General features: G+C 36.3%; 1 protein-coding gene across 5 annotated transcripts in view; it reads right to left on the bottom strand.

Moving 5' to 3' along the window:
• LOC118273819 (furin-like protease 1) overlaps nucleotides 1-22,931 on the bottom strand; it is a 187,109-nt gene extending 164,178 nt beyond the window's left edge. For 2 of the 5 annotated variants that reach the window (XM_050705223.1, XM_050705235.1), the window contains exons 1-2: nucleotides 22,763-22,931; nucleotides 20,498-20,833 (exon numbers count right to left, since the gene is read on the bottom strand). In XM_050705223.1, the coding sequence (XP_050561180.1) occupies nucleotides 20,498-20,662 (165 nt within the window). In that variant the 5' untranslated portion in view covers nucleotides 20,663-20,833; nucleotides 22,763-22,931. The remainder of the gene's footprint in view (nucleotides 1-20,497; nucleotides 20,834-22,762) is intronic. The other 3 variants (XM_050705228.1, XM_050705225.1, XM_050705237.1) reach the window with 3 other exon arrangements.
• Nucleotides 22,932-23,153: the final 222 nt, after the last annotated feature.

The following is a 23,153-nucleotide window of genomic DNA, read 5'->3' as shown; positions in this document are numbered from 1 at the left end:
ATGCTTTGTCCAACTCGGGAAACGGGCACTTTAAGGGAATATCATCCAATGACTCATCCCGTCTTGAGTCAAGCGGGAGAAAGTGTTTTTAGCATTTACTGACGTTTTCCTACTCCTGCTTCGAACCGGAGAAACTTCAATACAAAGTTATAAGTTAGTTAACACACCAGTTAGTTTATTTCTAAAGTAATTTTACAAAGGTACAGAAAAAAAACGTCCAAAATCAGTACACATGGAAACCTTCCCAAAATACAAGTCTTTCAGGTTCTAATTTTAATCTAATTACGTGTTATGAGTTTGAATTTGAAGCCGAGCCTTTGTGATCCTTTACTAGTGAAAACTTTCGGCCGGTTTGACGTCCAAACTGTCAGAATCTCGTTAGAGATCCTTCAAGCATGAAGCAACTAATACCTGTTAAAATAATATAATTAGATATTAGAAAAACTTCTAGATTGAACCCTAGTCAGAACCCTGTGTTTTATAACTACTTTATAATCTACTGTCTGTTCCAATGTCTATTTTAATTAAACTTTTGAAATAGTTTTAATTTTGTGTGTTTCGATCAGTCTCTCTTAGATCAACAATGGTTAATTAATATGCTTGTAAATAATATAATAAACAAATGGCAGAGTTATTGAGTAAATCGTGTATAAATATACAGTAGTCTACGCCCATTTTTCTCTATTTTGGCAATAATAGGGCAAAATAACAGTGCTCTATGCCAATGTTTGAAGTTAGGTATTGAAAGATTCTCCACTTATCGGAAATCGGAAAGTTACTAGAGAAGGGCAACAAGAGAACCTCTTCAGATCAAATCTAAAATCTAATCTCACTCTTGTGATGGGTTAATTACGCTATTTCCTGAACACAAGGAAGCAGGAACCGCGCGATAAGTAACTTCAAAGTAAACACCGTTTTGTAAGCACACTCTACCACATCAAACTGCTCAAATCTGACAATTAACATTTTGAACTTTATTATCTTTAGAACAAAATCGAAAATCGATCAGTGAGAGTTGATTTAAGGTACTTCGATGTGCGTCTATAGCTATATTCAACCTCTTATTGGGTAGAAACGAAACATTTATATAAATAATGTGGCCAAAGAAACTTGTGAAAGGCCTCGTTGATTCTTCGACGCGTTCTGTGATTTCCCGTGGGTTTTTACCATGAATGCTTTCGGGAATCCGTTTGATATTATCTATTGGAAAAGCATTTTGAGGTTAGACGTAGATAGGCTTTTAAATAATACAAAAGTTTTCAAAGATACATGAAGAGAGATAAATGAAAAGCAATGTTTTTTTTCATGAAGCAAGTACAAAGAGAAGATGCTATAATGTGATTGTGCACTGACAAAACTAATGGATCCTGCCTGCATTATTGGATTTTCGCCAATTAAGAGCTGATGTTAATTTTGTAGGTACTCGATTGCACGGTGCAGATTCCTAATGTTATCTAGTGAATCCACGCGCCACTAAATTTTATTTAATCCCTAATTGAATTTCATGGTTTGTCGCTGATAATGAACGGATAGATTTATAACTATTCATAAAGTACATTATATACTGGTAACAAAGAAGAAACAACCGGTAAACGAGCAGACGGGTCACCTGATGGTAAGCAATCGCTGCTGCCTATCGACACTCGATAGATCAAAGGCGTTACAAGTGTGTTGCCGACCTTTTGAGCGTAAGGAATTTAAAGGTTATTGGGGAATTGGGAACTGGGAAGATTAGAGAGGGGGTGCACTAATTGGGTCTCCGGTAACGTTACTCACAGAATGAAAAACCACACATCGGTTTTCTGTAAAGCCGTGGTATCACTCTGTTCGACCTGGCCCATTCGTGTCGAAGCTTGATCCATACTTAAACGGCATTCTACGGGAAAAGTCTAATAAAAATCGTAATCTTGCCAATCCTTTACCATAAAATACGATGTAGATATAACAGACCATCATGATGATTCCTTCCATATTCAATTGGAACCAGACTAAAATCCTAAGAAACAACCGTCCACGAACATTAAAACAACGTGCACTGAGAACTGAGAATTGGTTGAATAATTGTGCAGATATTACGTAGAGTAATAGCGAGGACCAAAATAAACGACATTAATTAATTTCGCTGTTGATTTAGGAGACAAGTGGGACCACTTATTATGTGGAACTTGAATTGCAAGCAGAAATGTTCAGGGATACCTACTACTCAGTCAGTTTACAGCTGAATTTAATTTGCAAGAAGACTTGCGATGTTTTGCTGTTTAAACGTAGGTTTTAATATCGTGATATAAGACGAGCTAAGGGTTTTATACTCCTAGTTTTTTAGTCGATACTCATCAAATGACTTCTCCCGCCGTGGGCAAAACGAGAGGCAGTGTCAGACTCTTACTGACTAAAAAACCACCCCGTTCCTACTTCTGCTAACTATTCGAGTCGAAGCTACAGTAAACCTGCTAGGTAGTCCGCAGCTCCTGATCTCTGGTCGATACTTAACACTCTGTACTCTAGTTATAGATGACATTTTGATGTTCGTCATTCGATCTCTGAATGGTATTTCATTGTCTAGCTCCTTTTTTCTTTTAACCGACTTCAAAAACGGCAACCGCTTCCAATACATGGATCCATCGTTACGCTAATTTCCCTAACTCTTTTATCGACCTTAGCACATCACAACAAGGTTCAATTCCAAATACCAAGCAGTAGTTTATATGTCATTATAGAAAACCATTCGCCGTGGGCTATTACCCCATCCCAACCCAATATCTAATCATTTATTGATGGAATTTAGGCCACTAACACACATGATTAGGACCACTAAAATGTACTGTTGCTAAGCGACCGGAATTATGCTATGAATGGAGACTAAGCTGATTGACAGATGAATAGGTAATTGAATATGTGTTTATGTGTAGAAATATTGTATGTAAGTATGTTTCTTTAATACTGGTTCTATAGAGTGAGACTGGATTTTTGGCAAAGCTCATGTGTGGAGTGTAAATAAGGCAGAGAAAAAATCAAACGAAGGTGATTAGATTGTATGGAAGGTAGAAGGCAGAAGTTTGTGACAGCTAATATCCAATAATAAATGGACAACAGCTAAGACTATACTAGATTGACTTCAAATAACTCAGTTAAGTTCTCTATAATATAAAAATGAATCGGTAATGTGTTGCTAAACGCAAACTTCGAGAACAGCTGAACCGATTTCACTATATTTTTGTGTTTATAATATTGTTAGAGGAAGGTTTATACGTAAAAAAAATATGCATAGAAATATTTCTAATGCGAAACTAATTTCGTGGGGTCCGCTAGTATAATATACATACATCTATTCCATTACATTGATAATGTTTTGTGCAGAACTACCCAATCAGGTGACAGATTCACCATTCATTACCGTTGATCCATCCTACTCAATCCTCGAGAAAGCAAAAATGATACTTCTCCTTCATTCCACTTCCAGATGTGACACCTCTGCCTTTTTTGTTCTGCCCTTTTTTGTACATTCGTGAAACGTATGATCATGTTTTTTAAACTGATACTAATTTACTTTATATAAAGTAAAAGCCTATACAAGTTTCATTTCTAGATTCTCTAGTGCTTCATCATTTCCATTGTCATATGTGCGTGTCAACAGACTGTAATAATTTCTATAATGCGTAACGCATTGTTCGCGCGTGCGAGATTCACAATAGCCCCGTTGTCAACACGTGCTGTTTTCGCACACACTAACGATTCTTACGTGCTTATTTTAAAAGGTGGTTTTTTCATTTATTTTGATGAAAAATGAACCTTATTGTTATTGAAAAGAAAGTAAGATGTTTTTGGTTTTGGTAATAAAATATAGTTATTCAATTTAGATATATTGTGCGTTTATGAAAGTCTTATTGTGTAAAACTTCTAGATCACATTGATAAAATAAGTCTATGATCTAAATGCTACGTGAATGTGACTAAGTCTTAAAGAAAAGAAAAGATATGAAATAGAAAAGAAAAGATAGTAAATACAAGACTATCTCTGGATAAAGCAAAGAAAAAACATTTCAAAAGTATTTTAATTAGTTAACCATTTATAAAAGCACAAACTACGGAACAAAAAAGATCAAAAATCAAATAGTACCATTACATTAGTCTCTTTTCTAATGAATTACCAACAGCATTACTTTGCACAAAATTCTCGACCTTGAGACTTACTCTTGATTCCAATTCCGACCGATCGACATTGATATTGAGAAATTTCGTACTCTCGAGTTGCAACACTAGCGCCCATTGCATCCGTATTGCGTGAATATTGAAAGTACTAAATAGTGTTGAGTTTGGCTTTATAATTTCTTACTCTGAATGCTATTTTAACAGTTACATTTGCGATTGTAGTTATAGTTTTGACATTGAATAATGATTGAGATTTTATTGAGACTGTCTCGTTGGTCGAGTGGTCGCAAGTACGACTGCCTGCCGACAGGTTCGATTCCCAGATCGTGCAAAGTATTACTGGGCTTTTTTCGGTATTTCGAAAATTTCTCAGTGGTAGCACGGAGTCTGGAATTGTGCCCAGTATATGGCAATAGGTTCACCTCCTATTATATGGGACTTATAAAACAAATGGTGAACAGTGCCGTAGGCAATGTGCACCTCTGCCTACCCCTTCGGAGGTAAAAGGCATGACTTTGTTAAGATTTTATCGGCTTCAAATTGCATTGACATTGAGATTGGTTTCAGTAGTAAACGCCCTTATGTCCATCAATTCCTAACAGGTTTCTATTTGCAAATACCTACTCCAGTGAACACAATATACCTAACATCTATACAATACCAATACATAGTTCCCAAATGCATTGAACTGTCAACATCTAAGTTCATAAACCAATTAATGTAATTCTGTTTAACAATCAAACATTGCAACATTTGTTCCGAGGTAATCAAGTAGAGTTATTAGTTCAAAGCAAATGTTCTATTGAATTAGGCTGCATTACCTATGTTACGGTAAAGACGACGGATGCATGAATATCATTTACCTGGTGCCTGGGTAAGAGGAATAAGGTAGGTGACTAATTTTTGTGTTTAATGTACGTCTTATAGATCATTGCTAAATAATAATTATATAAGTCGATTCAATTCGCTGCAACAAACATAGCAATTTACATAACTATAAATTGAGCATTTTGTAAAACAAAACATGTATTTTTTATTGTAAGCCGGTAAATGAGCAGACCCATCACCTGATGGTAAGCCATCACTAACGCCCATGGACACCCGACACACCAGAGGTTTTACAAGTACATAGGCTTTTGGGGGTTAGGTATTTAAGGGTTGTTGGAGAATCAGGGATTAGTAAGATACAATAGGAAAGAGGGTAATTGGGCCTCCGGTGACTCACTCACACAACGCAAGCGTTGTTTCACGTTGGTTTATGTAATATATTTTCACAAATCGATAAAAAAAGACAGATTAGCTGTCAGCTTCCTCATAATCCTCATACCTCAGCAGACGGAAATAACAAACCAAAATAATACTATTATTGCATGTCAAAATGCACTAATATAGTTAATTTTCATCAATAAATGTATGTATCTACCGCCCACGTTTCAGTTTCAATTAATGATCCTAGTATAGCCAGTTTAATAAATAGTTCGCTACAACAATTAATCTGTATGTATCGCGGAAACAGGATACGACACTACGATATGGCTATTTAATCACGAATCTATCGTGACATGTGGATATATCAGTTTATGTATTGGCAGATAACTAATGAGATCTCTCGTGATATGATTGGCAGCATACATACTACATTTTCAGTATAAATATTATCCTTTGTTATGTACCATTTCACTCTGATTGGTACTAAAACTACGACCAGTAGTACCCTTAGTACGAGTTTGCTTTACTTCATACGAGAACAAAACGAGAACGCGTTCGACGCTCTGATTCTTAGTACATTCGTGCCGCAATCAGAGCGCCGACGCACTCTCGTTTCGATTACTTTCAATGTAAAGCAAACTCGTACTAAAGGTTCAAGCACCGAAGGACTGGCAATAGTATTCTCTAAAGTTTGAATCATAACTGCTATCGTAAGCCGCCTGGCAAATGTGGTCTTTGAAGAAAGGGCTTTTGTGAGAAGAGATGTGGATTTAAGGTGTTCTAAACGCTTGTGTTTAGAACACCTTAATACGAAGAAATCTCAGTGTGTGATAAGACCGCCCATTGTACTTTAATTACTATTAATTACAATATAAATGTATTTTATGTATGTGTGCAATTAAGTATAAAATAAATAAATAATACGTAGATTTTTGTATGAAAAAAAGTCATAATCAATAATTTATTTTTCACTATTGTAATCTTCAAACACAATACTACCTCTTTAAAGCCGAGGCAGATACATTTAGAACACCTTATATTTCAAATTTCTAATAATGTAGAAAAGATGTAAAAGGGACCCAAATATGCCAAAATAGAGCTTCTTCTATATATGGTACACATTCAACAACCACAGAAAATACATACGCAAATAGATACTTGAAATTTTCTCAAGACACCGTAAACAAAGCCCCATAAGCACAGATGTCGCTCACAGTTAAATTCATTAGATGTTATATGACAAACGGACTTCGAAGCAATTACGCGGCTTCTCTACCAGAATGGCTGTACAAGAAAACCAGTATAAACTAACCGTTAAATGTACGAAAGAACTTTGTATGGAGAGGCGAAGATAAACTGGTTCTGTATAGCTTGAGATGTAGCCGTGTGTATGTTGCGAGAGAATGCACAGAGCACAGATAATTAATTAACGGGACCTCAGGTTAATAGAGAACGGGCCTGTCGTACGCACGTGCCATGTCAAATGCCGCTTTCATTAAAACTAAGATAAACAAAACAGCTGTTTTGAAATAAATGTGGAGAGAATAAGTTAAGTAAAAGACAGAAATGGAAATTAAATATATTTTAATGGTATGAAAAGCAATAAATAGATGGAGAAAAATCGTTTCAGTGAAATAAGGCATACCTATTTTACATAGCGACATGTTACCATTCACGTTTGTAATAACTGTCAAAACATTTTAACAGAGTTCCGAATTTGAAATTTTGTGGTTGTAGTCTGAACCTTAAAAAAAAATTATAAAAAGAAAATTATATTTCTTTAATTTTGAATTTGGAATGCTTGGCGCATTTTATGGTAGTAGTCTCAACCTTAAGAAAAAAAAAACAAAACATATATAGAGAAAATAAATTTCTTTAATTTTGAATTTGGAATGCTTCGCGCGATTGTTTATAAAATGTCATGTTTGAAGGTTAGGATGATTGGAATATGGTGCATCGAAGTAAAGATTAATTGAGATATATTTTGTGACAAAACGATTAGAATTTATGGATAAATAAACATTGAATGTCGTTTCTTTGCTGTCAGAAGCAACACATTATTTGAATCCATATTTATAAGATATAACGCCTTTTCACCACCTTCATATAAGTGCCCGATAAACGTATATAACAGATAGTGCATACAAATTACGTTCTTAATTCAAAGTTATCTGATACATAGCGGCTATCCAGACATTGTGAAACAAGTCCATAGTTTTATACATAAAAAAAGGAATCTGTACATAGCCAAACAAAACAAAACAAAACAACTATCTACGTACAATTTCAGTGACAAATGTGACATTTCAAAAGTCGTGTGTTCGTGAATAATTTGGGATTTAAAGTTACAGCCTGAACAAACGCTTTGCAGGATATTCCCAACTGAAAATGCATCCGTATCTAAAGCTGACGGCTTTACTTGTTATTCCAGTATCCGTTGGCCATTAAGAAGTATTGTCTATCCATTTTGGCTGACTTACCTAAAAAAAATATACATACATGCTTAAATAATATCCTCACGCCTGTCTCTCATGGTGGTAGACAGATGCGATAGAATGCCAATTAACTACTAAGTACCACACATAGCTCTAACGCTTTTCAAATATTATAAAACATCTAAGTTACTAATATTGTGAATTAATGGTAAAGTTTGTAAAACTATGAATAGATTTTACACATCCACGCCGTAACTTTTTGAACCATAAAAAAATGTAGCTATTAGTTAGTCTGAAAATCCTCATGGAGCGTCTAAAGGCGACTGTCTCTTACTAAATTAAAATTTGCACAGAGATAGATTTTAGTCTGAAATAATAGATCTCAGTATATAAGCTACTTATTCCCCAGGTAACAGAGGCGAAGCCACAAGCAGAAGCTAGTTCAACATAAAGAAATCCAATTTGACTTAAGTTTGACACCTTATTAAGTATTTTGTTTGTTCTCCCTTGGGACGAAAAGTAATTTATCAAAATCATCTCGTAATAAGACACCCTTAGCGTACCGACCGACGCCATTATTTATAGACCTGCAACTTACTTTATATGAAAGGTAAGAAACGCTATAAATTCTAATTTAAAAAATGATCTATGTCCAATTAGATACGATTGAATTTTTATCAAACTTTATGAGTTTTTCGTGTAATAAAGTCGTATTTTATTTGTATTTTTCGTGTCATTTCGTTCAATTTCACGTGCATGTGTGAGTCAGGTAGGGAGGTAATCACTGGCTTAACATCCCACACTTTTATTACTCGCTATGGAAGCTGCCATAATCAAGAATTTAATCCCAGACCCACAGAACACAATCCATCCTTTGTGATGGAACCCACTTTTAACTTTCATCAAAAGTTTAATTAATTTCCTATCAGAAAATATGCAAACTACGTGTTTTAATTAATGCCTGGTACTTGTTTATAATGAGGTATGAGCCAAGCTGAATGATTTAATATCTAGAGTTAGTAGGCAAAACAACATACCTATGTACGTGCCAATCCAATTAAAATAATTTCAAACATAAACAGACTACATTTATGCGTATGTAGCAAAGCAAAACATCAACATTAAACGTGGACCGTGTAATAGAATTATGAAAAGGAAATGAAATAAATGAAGAATTCTTCGTATTCAATACATTAATTCATCATTCACCTTCAGAAGTAACGCACATTCCGACTGTAAATGTTTTGCGTATTATTCATAGAACTATTTACCAACCTACTTCTATTTAAATACAAATATAATGAAACTATTAAACGGAATTTTAAGGTTTATGAATGACACTAATTTTCTGTAACGTGGGTTGTTTTAGGAGTGTTTTGTGATTAGTTTCTTATTCTTAAAGCTATCCTTAGATATTAGACCGGTATCCGACCTATGCTAACTATAATGGATTCTTTGTAATTTACGTTTCAAATTGACATATTTCCGATATATTTACGATTCCTTCACAAAGACTTGCTAGAAGTAAACCTTTATATTTTATGTTTATTTCGAAGAATTTCATGAATACGATATTGTTACAACTTAATAAGTAATAGTAGAGTAGAAAGTAACTAAAAAAATGGTATAAATTTCAGTTAAGACGTTTTATTATACAAATACAGGTTTGGTCGTAGTCTGGATACGATTTGTTTCCCTGTCCCTTGTTCCGACTAACTAAGGGAATATAGGTTTTGGTGTTTTTTTTAAATTACATGATAAGCACATCATCGGTAAGTCATCGGGATGAACGACAAAAACGTTAGTAATAGTTATAGTACTTGTACGTAATACCTACGACACATAATGTTCCGAAAATAACTACCGAGGTTTATTGTACCTACAACCTACAAGTAGTAAAGTAAATAAAATAAGTACCTACCATATGTACGATACATAGTATGTAATGTATAGGTAGATACATAGAAAAGTTTAGTCACGAATTTACCTAATTACGTATCTTAACAATAGGTATCTACCTATAGGTACTTAAAGACCATTCGCATATTAGGCATAATAAATTAAGATCCACATGATGTAGGTAAATCTTATGCTGAAATACTAGGAAACTTAATTAAAAAATAAATAACTACCTACACGGTAGGTTGAAAAGTAGACGTCACGTTGTATGTTCTCTGCTTACATCTCCGAGTGTTAAAAAACGTAATGTTATGTTAAATTTTAAAATTCATTATCGTAATTTCAGTATCTAATCCAAAAACAATGCGTGAATAGTTTTAGAAAGATAGTTGTTTTACGAATTTCTACTCTACTGCTAAGAAATAGAGTTGATTTTACAATGTGCGTTTGGGTCGACGGATTCAGGTTCCTGAGGAGTCGGTATCACGGACATCTGTCGGCAGTCGGTCGGTATACAGGGACTTTAGTATTTTTCCAAGCGTAAGAGTTTAAATCGAAATATAGGTACAAAATAGTCGTAAAAGGTTATGAACATATTTCTAATTCATAGTTAATATACTTTCGGAAAAGCATTTTTTATTATACGATCTTGAACATTTGGTTTATCTTTTGGAGGATTTTGTTCGCCGCGCCGATCACCGGTCGGTATTCGGTGCTTTTGCGTTATATGCAACAAAACATTTACACCTAGCAACTGTCTACCGTACAAAAACACAGCTGACTTGATTAAACAAATAGAATGACAAAACAAAAGACAGCCACAGCAAGCCAAATTAAACCAGGTGGACGGAGCGCACCTACTGATAAAAATCCTATGTCCAAAACAAAAAAACCTTCTCATATAATTAATTAGTTAACTTTAACAACATAAATAATTTCATACTTCGACAGGAAAGGCAAGTTTCTGTTCATAGTTACCAAGGTATGGTACAACTGCGTTGGTGGTCCTGGGGTTGAGAGGCGAAATAAAGATTTCGATTGATTTCAGATCAAGCATAGTTATCTCACTAGTGTAATACTGTGTTTTTGTATTTCTAATCCCATTACGTGATTCTGTTTCTTTTGCGATATCTGACTCAGCTTTCAATAGCCTAATTGAAATGCAAACAATTCTAATCAGTCTTAAGAACCTCTGCTTAATAGTTTTTGCCACCGAGCAGTTTTTAGTCTACGAAATGAGGATAGTAAAAAGTTTAAAACAACGAAACCACTGAATCGCTTTCAAACACAGTCGGCAGACCAACGAAACAGAAAAAAAAGCGCAAAAATTGATAGCTAACTCGACCAGAAGCATTTTGCAGAAGACAACAAAAAGGGAATAGTTCTCAAATGGCTAGCCATTTACTGATTACCTTTGTAATGTATGACTCAACATCCGACGAAGGTAATAATTTGTCTGTTCCCAGCATCGACCTTCATTAGGACAACGGCAGGTACAAGTTTTTTCATCTCGACCCAATGTCGGACCACCTTATTATCGGCTCGTAATCGCTCCCCTAACATACTGACAACACGACCATCTTTTTATTACTTACGTTCATTTCGATTATTGTTTTGTTATTGCCATGTGATTAAAGCGATGATGATTCTATCCTTTCAGAACTTCAATAATGGACGCGCAAATTAAGTCTTAACTGTGGAAGATTTCGGAACAGGTAAGATGAAAAAGAATGACGTCGTAACATAAATAAACACATAAATAATAATTGTTTAAAGGACAATAAGGTTGGTTTTTGTTCTCACCGGTGATGTGACGCCACTGAGGCGTAAGGTCCAGTTAGTTCGTCATTGTAACTCTCAAATATTTATTGCCACCAATGGACCGATATAGCGTAAACGAGTGGTTTTTGACGTCAGTCTTTTTTATTTTTTAGGTAGCATTATTGTATCTAGTAAAACGGGCTTCTATTTTAATGATAGCAGTCTTTAATTTTCCTTGTAGAGTGAATTGCGGATAAAATATTTAAAAATTGTAATTATAATATAAACTATACATAGCATGTTTTCAATTGGCAACAACCGTCTGAATGTCCTTCAAATTGTTTGGGGGAAACCAGTTATTCTTACAATGCGAACTTATTCATGTTAGACACGCAACTAACCGAACAGCTTATAAAGATCATATAAGTATCTAAACAGATGCTTCAAATCCCAAGTAAAATAAGAAACAATTATTTAAGGCAAGAATCTCCAATTTTCAATTCTATCAACAAAAATAAGATCCACTTAGTTGAAATGAAAGCTATTGAACAATACGCTCCTCTGATAACAGGGAGTAAATCACTTTATGCGACATTTTGCCTTAAGCCGAAAATACTCAGAGAGGAATATGAAAATGCTTTATTGAACCCCTTTGATTTGACTTCTTTGTGAGATTTGCTGGAAGGTTTCCATTTTCGTCCCAAATCCAGGGGCCGAATGAAAACTCGTTTGCATAATATAAGACAAGCCTAGTATCGAGACTAAACGCAAATAAATGGTTCCCTCAAGTTAAGACGACAATTTACCGGGTCAACGGAGCCAAGATAAATTTGAGACCAGACCTTACCGAATACAAAATCTGTCGCTTACTCTTTTTTGATAAAAGTCTACATAATAAAGAGTTGTTTTTATCAAAAGGTTTGTAAGCTTACCTTGGCCTTGCCTACTGTCTTTGTTATGTAACCTAGCATTAGGTAAGTACTTACCTTTATTCCGAAAAATATTCTCCTAATGTTCTACTACAAGAAATTCGCCGTAGTCTTTATTTGTCGTATGTATTTGTGGTTGTTCAAAATGGTGGAAACATTTTTTTTTTCAATTTTCAAAGTGACTACCTATTTTCTTCCATCGAGTTCCTATACGGACAAAAAAGCTTTTGAAGCGATTAGTCCATAAGTATTATAGTGAACAAAGTCAACTACCCTAAGAAATGTCTGTGAACATGAAACTCAAATTATGGGATCTAAACAACCTTAAGAATTTAGATGAAAACTTAACGCTGACCGTGTCCTATAGAGGATAGACGAGAAGAAAGAAAATACCATAATTTTTGTTGACTGATGACATAACCTTAGCTGTAGAGATAATTTTGACCTCCAAGATTTAGCAGGTACCATTGTAAATGAGACACAAACACTAGATGCCTAAGATATTTCAGAGGCAACTTTCCACACCAATAAAAACTTTGGGCAAACCTATAATAATAAATTGTGGTAGTTAAACTTCTTGCTGAACCCATCTATCTAACGATAAGTTTGTTTGTTTCGTAAGCTTCTAAGTGAGATAAAAGTGAAACAAGCAAAACGACGAGACATCTAATGAAGCAATCAGTGGATACGTTCATTAGGAGACTCGTGTTTGCAATTGTACAAGAGGAAGATAGTTTCGAGGTTTACGCGAATATGGGCTTTTTAATGATGGTATATAGAAGTGATAGTTCTATCTAAGTTTCGATGGTACTTTATGATTGACTAAGTCTTAGCATCAAATATCTCCCAAAAATATCTCAGTCTTGCTAAGAGAATAAAGACATATTCAGAGATGAATGTATCAATACAATAAATTGGAGATTGAAACAATTGGAATCCTCTTAGTTATAACATAACAATACCTCTTAATTAACCTCACCACCTAACTAATCTTTGTACAGTCTCCTCCGATATATTCCATTGTAAAAGCAAGGGAACGGCACGATCCCGCTCTGTCCAAATTAAATTTTAACGCCATTGATCTATGTAAATTGAAGGCCTATCGACCTGATTGAATCTATCTACGAATCCATATCAATGCTGCCCAAAAATAGATTGTCTCAAATACTAATTAATGCCTTCAAAGGCTCTCCAAGAGAATTGTATTATGAAACATTTTTAGACAACCATTGTCTCAAATATTCAGAGTATTGTAATGTAAACTTTTATAAAATTTTGATTGACATGAAATTGATGACTGTTAATTGATATGCAGTGCAACGAATTCCAATAAAAGTGGCCACGGTTCAGTTAATAATTGAAGTTAAAATGTTGCTTTTGCTTTACACAAATCAATTTACAGTTTTCGGAATTCGACCAACTTGTATAAACTTAATTTTGGTCCTGACGATGAGTGATTCGTTTTTAATTAAATTAGCCACAGCGGTCCCGATGGCAAACGAAAGAAACTTTTTGGTTTGTCGCAATATCTTTTGTGATTCGCCGTTGCGGAGCGGTTATTTCTTAGTAGAGTTAATGCAATCGGTTTAGCGGAGGCCGGGGCCGGGTATTGTAGACTGTGTTTGTGGCTGGTTGAAGATAAAGCCCCGGACACACAAAAGCAGATGCCCCTCCGCCCCGTGCCTCCAGCCTCCCCTCTATCCACTTGGTAGGGAGAACGTTTAAGGCAACGACGATTGCCCCTTACAAAAGGCAGTCGTGACACCCGCCCGTCCTCACCCCGCATTCGACTGCAGAATGGATTCGAATGAAAACCAAATCTCATTCCGTACGGGCGCTCATTGTTTGAGAATCTTTCACAATTGCTTTTTAAATTTTACAAACTTCTTGAACTATTGCTAGTTATACGATTTATCAATAAACTCACTTTTATGAATAACTTGTTTCCAACTTTATCTACACAGAGATTGACTTCACAGCCTCATTAATATTTTTCGCATGACTACATGTTTTGGAAGTTATGGAGTCTGTGAACTGCTCACGTATTGTAGAAATTATGAATAGGCGAACACAGTTTACTATTTTGAATTCGTTGATTCGATCTCTTCGTGTACTTATCTAATATATAATAATAGACAATACGCTAATTGTAACAAGCACTACTATGATTTCTTAGTTCACAAAACATTGATTCAACTACGCCATGTGACTATAAGTACCTATCAGAGATTGTATAAGTTTGAAACATATTCACGAGAGCGTTGACATTCACATCCTAATTACCTAAAAAGTATTTAAAAGCGTCAGAGTGAATGACTCGCACAATAAAGCCAGCGGCCCGTTTCCGCGGCTTGCGCTGATGTCGCCGTCCGTCGGCGCCAACGCATTTTGGCAACCAGCCGACAGTTGTGATGAGTGCACGTTCCGGCTTGTGTACTAACGGAAGCGAGCGACGATGAAACAAACAATAATGAACTCCAACATAAAAAATACATTCACAACTCAAGGTAATTTCCTCTCGTTGTCGGTTTTACGAGAATTATAATGCAAACAATACATTTACTTCAGTTGAAAAACTTTATGAGTCCATTACTTGTCCAAGTCTTTCTGAACTCTTTAAAAATGCGTGTAATGTGATGTCCCTATTAGGTAGAATTGACTTATATTGAAAGTAATAAGGTGTGGTCCTAACAATGAAGTCCCTTCCTTTATCGTTGTCGAAGCACGTGGCAGGCCTGTATGAGGCAAACCCTATTATTTGATAGGGTGACACAGTTGAATAGCGAAACGAATTTGGAATGTGTTAATATAACTCTGTCGCCTCCTGACCCACCTGTTAATATACAATAGATTATTGATTCCCTATCGATAATACAGTTTTTTTGCTAACTCATTCCTTTTGCGTCCAAACATTCTTTTTTAGCAAGGCCGTCTGCATCGTGTTTTTATATTAGCGGTTCGTAAGTTTTTCCCTTGCACATACAGAGTCTAAGAGTGCATTCCTCTACAGATTGTGACTATAGTGAACACAAAGAATCATTCTGTCTATGTCGACACAAACAATCGCAAAATATTGCGATTAACGCGAGCAGTCGGCACGCGACACTAGACGGTCCTACATCAAATACTAGCGTCCCAAAACTTACTCGAATCTTTGTCACCAGGAACTCGAATAAATCTTTCTGCACGTCTTCAGAAATAGTTTTCAACTAAACCATTAGAATGTCGACATACATTTCACTCTAAGAATTTACCATTACCCAAATATTCCGTTAGTTATTGCTATAACGCTAATGAAACATTTAAGGCTATAGAGACTTCTGGAAGAATTGGATTTCTTTTATGAAGAAAAACGACTGCATCTATATTTGCAGGTGCATTTATATATCAAAGACTATGAACCAATAAACTAGATACTTAAGTAGTGAAAGCATCTGTCCATTAAAACTCATTTTCTCGCTGAAATCCTCGTAAATTTGTTGGTAAGGAGATATTTGGAGTGTTACACAGCGGTCGTAAGACGCAAATAGTAGCATCTAGTGATAAACATACAGACGTATGTACACAGAGACTGCCTGTCGCATCTCGTCTGCCAGCTGAACAATACAACACAGTAGCAACAGAGCAATGTATACCTGTGTGATTCTATCAAATATTCCGTTTCAAGACCGACATTTTTGAACAAAAATAGGAGCGCTAGGATTCTAGACTGGAATAATATAGCTTATGACTCAGTGACAGAGTGTAAAATGAATTGTGCTAACAGATATATAGCGCAAATAAAGTTCCTTTTACCACATTCTAGATAACCTTAAGACAATATGGCCATTAGTCATTCTGTCGGGAGTTTTCTGCAACTTGTTTACGTACATATGATAAAGCTATAAATAAATCTGAACGTCTTATAAAATTTTACGATGGAGCCCTCCTTTGTTAAAATATAAAAAATAATCTTTATTGAATCAGTCGACGACATTTCTCGGAATGATGAAAGTAACTCATTTAGTTCTAAGTATAAAACACGATTTATTGTACAAAATGGGCGTAAATACAATCAGTGTGCTGTTAAAAGGTTCGATACTAGTACCTACTGTATTGGAACGAAATGGGATACAAAAGAAGAAAATGAATAATGTAACAAAAAACTGGGAGAAATATTAAGTGACCCCGAATCGCTCTGGCTATATTTTGTCCCAAATCTTACGTAAGTACGTATGGAGCATATGAACTCGCTAACGATACTCGCTTGATCGCCCAAGCAAGGCAGCCCATAACAAAGACCAACGTCCTGCACTTAACATACTTTATTTAGAAAATTCGGTAGACGTTAAGTATCGTTAACCATAAGACACATTTTCGCGCACATTATCAATACTGTTGATGACGTCAGGTCTGCCATTATGTGCCTGTAGACGTGTGTCGTCACACAGGTCTGGTACCAACGACAGTATTTTGTTATCGGATACATGGAAGCGATGGCTCGAGTGACAGCCCCCTTTTGTCCTCAACTCCGTGTGCCTCAAAGCTCCCATTCTTCCCTCAGGCATCGCACAAACGTTGTTTTAGTAACAATAATAGCAAGGCAGCATTATCAGCCTTTTGTTTATATTGTATTTGTTAAATACAAGATAGTACAGAGGAATCTTGTGAAAACAGATGGCATTTTAAGCCAAGGCGCGTATTCCTCTTAATTATTCCAAACATCATCTCGTGTAAATACTAATGTGTTTTGCTTCTTTCGTGCCTTTATGTACGTTATATATGGAACATCTCCGGGTTATAAATAGATGCCATAAGCAGAAGAAATTCCAAATGAAGTTGTCGCTTTAAATAAATAACTGTGCTCACTTAAATTTCCTGTTTATTTTCGTCCCCCCGCTTCGCATGCGAGTGCTTTCTAAACGTGGCGTTGGAAGTTTTGAGAGGTTTACAATCAATATTTTAAAAATCTTTCAAAGCGTGAAAATTTGTATCGTGTAACACTGTCTTCAGCACATAAAGTCCACTTGTTTGTGTTCTCTTAGTTCATCGTAAGTATCGATTCAAGGGATACTCTTTTAAGCTTCACCTCTTGTGAAAGAACCATAAATTCTGTTTTGTAAAATTAACTTTGCAAATTTAAACTTTATCTCTATTGAATAAATACCCAAAATCCACAGCCCAGAAGTGTGGCATGCAAAATATTTGGATTTGCACGTTGTTATTTAACAATTAATCTGCATGTTTAAGCAAAGTGTTTATGAAGATGTTGAAAGCTCGTGAATTGTGTTGAAGTGGGCGGCGATGCTAAATGGAACATTTCCTGAAATCTGTTGTAGGTACTTGTTACAACACATGAGTTTGCATTTGCCTCTAAATAACACACTAATTTTATCACAGTGCAGTGTTAACGACGCGGTTCGCTTGTTACCTGATCCCACGCTCACTTTTAGCAATTTACTGTACCTACGACTATTTACTAACATTGTTTTGTACCAATCATCTACATTTTCTCTAACACTCAAATGAATAAGAACAACAATCAATGTACCTACCTTATAAATAAGCTAATCGATTATAAGGTTCATATTACCCAACCATAGCTAATTACTTCTTTAATCGATTAATCCGCGCCCAACGGAAGAAACAACAATAAATTTAGTTTCGTTGCCAATAAATAATATAACTCGGCCATTGCCAAAAGGCTGAAACAAAAACATAAAGCCGTTGACACTAATTTGACCACATCAACGCAGTTTTGATTGTTTCATAAAACAATGGCATGAGCACCATTGATTTGGAATTAAAATGAATCACCCAAGGTTAGATCGGTAAACTTGTAACCTGGCAATGACCGTTTTAACCACAGAATTGTGGGTGCCTAATCCGGTTTAGATTCATTGACATGAAAACTACAATTTGCGTAGATAATAATTGGGCATACCCAATTAGGTTCACCTTTTTCTTGGACTTATCGAAATAGAAACGAAGTATCCCACAAAAACATTTCATGTTAAATGTTGCCAAGACGAGACCATATAGCTCGCACTGTCAAAAAGTAATCAGATCCCGTGTAGAGCCAAGTTTCTAACCCTACATGCCCAGACCTAAATCGATAAGCCCTAATTTCACACTCAAGTTACGGGGAAATTCTACAGCCATAGCTCGTACTGCGTAGTTCGTAGCGCGTAGCAGAGTTTTTACGTATAATCTCGTAGGCGTGCAAACCTTGGACATAACTGGCGAGTTGGCCGCACGGAAAGAGTTTAGAAGATTGAATAGATTTTTAAGCTCAAGCCCATATGACGAATAGCAAAAAGTCCGTGCGGCCGACTCGCCAGTTACGTCCAAGGTTTGCAGGCCTACGAGATTATAGCGTAAAAACTCTGCTACGCGCTACGAACTACGCAGTACGAGCTATGGCTGTAGAATTTCCCCGTAACTTGAGTGTGAAATTAGGGCTTATCGATTTAGGTCTGGGCATGTAGGGTTAGAAACTTGGCTCTACACGGGATCTGATTACTTTTTGACAGTGCGAGCTATATGGTCTCGTCTTGGCAACATTTAACATGAAATGTTTTTGTTGGATTTCATTTCTTTTTGTAGGTTGTACTTTTTATCAATGAAAATTAAAACACTAGTACCTAACTAAACCTTCACCTACTAAACTACTAAATTTATAAGAAAATTGCAAACGTAATCCTAATACTTTTTATCAATGAAAATTAAAACACTAGTATCTAAACCTTTACCTACTAAACTACTAACAATTAAATATTAGGCAAATGGTATTTTTCTCCGCGATAGCAAACTTTTAAATCACCGAAATATTCCGAAAATTTTTCATTCAACGAGACAACCGTCAACGACGTCTGCCCTCGCGCGTCTGCCCGCGTTCGGGTGCCGCGCTCGCTGACGGGCCGATTATTTTTAGCTACTGCGCGGGGACGAGGGGGCAGGCGGCGGGCGTTGGCGCATACTATACTTACGATGCTTATGTTCAAAAGTATAGGTTGATTAATAAACACTTACCGAAGTGAAGTGTAGTAATATTATTCATATCTAAGTACTTATGGGTAGGATAATGTTTTGATTTGATGAAAAGTTTGTGTTCTATGTACTTGTGTATAATTTTCAGATCTCAAGCAGGAAATAGGGAATTAAGTTTCCCTATTTCAGATTTTTACCCCTCCGCGGCCGCATTCAGACCTCTAGCGTCAAAAGTTGCGGAAGTCTCGAACAAACTTTCACCCCCTAGTTTAAGGGGTTGGGTGGTAAAAGTTCCAAGTTTTATGATTTTTTTGTTGTTTGGGTACTAATACTAGCTTACATACCAAATTTCAGTTTTCTAGTACTTCAGGAAGTACCTTAAGAATTTTGTTGATCATCAGTGAGTGAGTGAGTGAGTGACGAAATCGGGGTATTTTAGATATCAATAAAATCTAAAGTATAAGAGCTATGCAATTGAAACTTTAGAGGTTTATTAAGTCTACCACTGACATTATATCCTGAAAATTTTGTTTATCTGGTATAACCCAAACTCAAGTTATGAAGGTTCAAAAATACGACGAAGCGCTTCGAGAAAAGGTAGGTAGTGCCCTTGCGCTTGCGCTTCGCTTGGCTCGTCTTGGCGGGGGCACTACCGTGCCCCCAGAAATGAATTCATTTAGAAGAGAGTGTTCCGAATTCTCAATGTCTTGGCAATGAAAAAGGTTGGGATAGAAGCGGATAATGAAGTAGGTACCAATAATACCTATCATTCAATTAAAAAAACAATACTGGCCCCGACGGCAGAGTTAATGGATTTCAAAATTAGAACTAACTAAAACGAATAAGAAGAAACCGACGCAATTATTACTAACAACCGTAATTATTCCTATTTCGAGGTAAGACCACCCAAGTCCGGATTTCCTTCATCGAAATAGTAACAAATGTACTGTGCCAAAATGTCTTAGTATTCGAGTAGTTACTTAGCTCCTTATTTTCTTGGTAGTGGATTTTGCAAGAAGTCACAATCGAGATAATGGCTATTGTATCAAAAGATTGTTGAGAATTAGGTAAATGAGTACTAAATACATGGTAGACTATGGAAGAAAATCTTGGTTATTTATTGTCATTGACATTATGAGTATCTTACCTCTCCTAAATTGATGAATCCATGGTCTCTGGCCACTGCATCTGCGGCCTCCTTCCCTCCCGGTATGTGGACGGCCCATGTAGGCGTATAATGCGCAAATGTTGTCTCCAATATTGATAAAATTAACACCAAGATGGTCGACGATAACACGGCACCCCGCGCCATCGCACGCACTCACACACTCACCGGCTAGTACTTATCAGCATTGCACATACACTTCCCAAAGTGTTTCTTTTTTTAAACTTGTCTCAAATTAAAGCTTGCTAATTAATATATTGATTGTAACGTAAGGATTATTGCTGGCTTTGATCATAAAGATCCACGCATGGCACTTTACTGAAAGAAATTTTTCGTTTAGTATACTGCTACAGCATGAGAAAACTTGTCACAAATAGACCCGCGTAGTGATAACAATGTTTTTAGACGTGGACTGCACAATTCACCTAATTCAAAACGGTATTTGAGGAAACTTGATTGGACTCGTTTGCGAATTGCCATAGAAGGGAAAAGGGCGATGGCTTCACCGATGGACGTAAATTTCCTAACGTGACTGTGCAATAAAATTAGCAATCAATCGGAAATCAGTTTCCGACAAATTAAAACTTGGACGGGCGCGTACGGCCTTTGGCAATACTTCCACAACAAGTAGGTCAAGTATACACGAAGGACAAATGTGTGGACCCGGCAGAGTTCTCTGTTATGCCGTTCTTTATTACTGTATCACCGGACAACCATTAATCACAGTGCGTTTCATCGGGCATACTTCAACCTACTTTGGCGTAAGCATTGTTATATCTGACGTTTGCCTTTTCTGTATAAACAAGACATGGATCATTTCCGCGAGTCTGCCCGTGTTCCTATTCTCTTTTAAAAAGTAAAGTAAATAATTTAGCATCTAACTTGATTCATGTTTTGTTTGGTCTTTGTTTTTTTCTTTTGTGAGCAGCGTGTGGAATGGAATTGCGGTTTGTATCAGCTTTTTTGTTGCCCGTATCGTAGCTGCGTGGTGCGTCTCATGCAAAAAGGATACGTTCTTTTTTTTATTTATTAATAACGCGTAAGGAGTCTGCGGCAGACATTTTGCCACCAGTATTATTCAAAATTTATGTAACAACGTTCTGCTTCCTATTTAAAGTTTTATTTGTATTTTGTATACTGTAGTTTAGTTTTTTTTTTCACAGCAAACCTTTTTAGCGTATTGACAGAATAAAAAATTGTTTTGAAAAAGGTTTCACCTACTTCTCAGTTTAGTTTCATCTAAAAACTTAATGAATTTATAAACTTTGCATCTATTGTATAAATTCAATCACTGAACAAATGCTTACGCATGAATACCCATTATTCTTTAAAATCACTTTGTTTAGAATTATTTATTAGTTACATTGGTAGATAACCTCTTTGCTGCACAATAGATATTTCATGCGAACGCTTGTTATTGTATGCTTGTTGTGAGATGATGTCAGTTACTTGTTATTATGTTTGTGTTGTGTTTATCTATCGTGAACAGATTATCTCCGGGCAACATCGACTCATTAACTGATGTTGCCATTTTTACAATGCATTTTTGCACCATAATATTCTACATTGTAGGGTACACACATTCATATTTTACAGTCATGTGTTTATAATCAAATACCACTCGATTATTATATTGAAGGAAATACTTACGGTACCGTTATTGTTTGCACTAAAGAACGACCAACTGCGCGAAATTATTTGTGTTACATACAAACAACACTCGTAAGTCGAACGTTACTGTGCAAAATACACACATTTGTCGCGGATAATTAGCTCGTTTTAATATTTGCATTTTTTAAAGTAGGCCACTCATACCGTCAACTGCTCACACGTTTACCTAGACTGTCGGCGTTATTTACAGTTACTATCGACAATATTTTATCAAGCAATCGCATGCCAAACCAGCTCACAATTTGCATAGTTATTTAGTAACAAAAACACTTCGTCCACTAAAGACAACCTACTATCAAAAGACAAGTTTTTATCTTATCTGTATCCATCGGCTCGCTATGTAAACATTCGGTTTTGTGACTAATCGCCGACGCAAATATTTCGCGTGCAGCCCACGTCGAAAGGCGGATGCTTCATCGATGGAATCCGATGGGAAGGACCAAGATTCCGTGGCACTTAGACAATAGTAGCCGGTGAGAGTCGGCGCCGCTGTGACGAGCGTTCACCTCTCGCATCCCGCCTCCCTGTTATCACTTTACGCGTTTTCTAAATGCGTATTAATGACAAATTCCTCACGTGTTTATTGGCAGCAACAATCACTACGTTACACTATGATGCACTACAGTCATTACAGGACACGGCATAACTGTCAAATGGCGCGTGAATAATCCGTCGGCTCGGCACAAAACACGGCCGTCACGTCCGCGCACGTGATGCTGACTGGTGGGTTTGCTACTTTGCTCTCGGTCGCTCGCCGCGATTGGAGCCCGAGACGACCGCTACCTTGCCACACTCGGGGAATTTACCCATAAATGGGGAAAATGCTTTGAATTTACATATTTGATATTATTATGAGTGTAAACAATGTTCGTGTTGCTAAGTATTTTAGTGTTGTGATATTTTTAGTTCGAAGTTGTCCTAATTAGCAATGGGTAGGTAGTGTGGAGTGATCGATACGAGTGTCTGG

Source organism: Spodoptera frugiperda, chromosome 3, assembly GCF_023101765.2.
Source record: "Spodoptera frugiperda isolate SF20-4 chromosome 3, AGI-APGP_CSIRO_Sfru_2.0, whole genome shotgun sequence".
NCBI classification, from domain to species: domain Eukaryota; kingdom Metazoa; phylum Arthropoda; class Insecta; order Lepidoptera; family Noctuidae; genus Spodoptera; species Spodoptera frugiperda.
The sequence above is the reverse complement of the archived record's forward strand: the minus strand, read 5'-3'. Positions and strand labels throughout refer to the sequence as shown.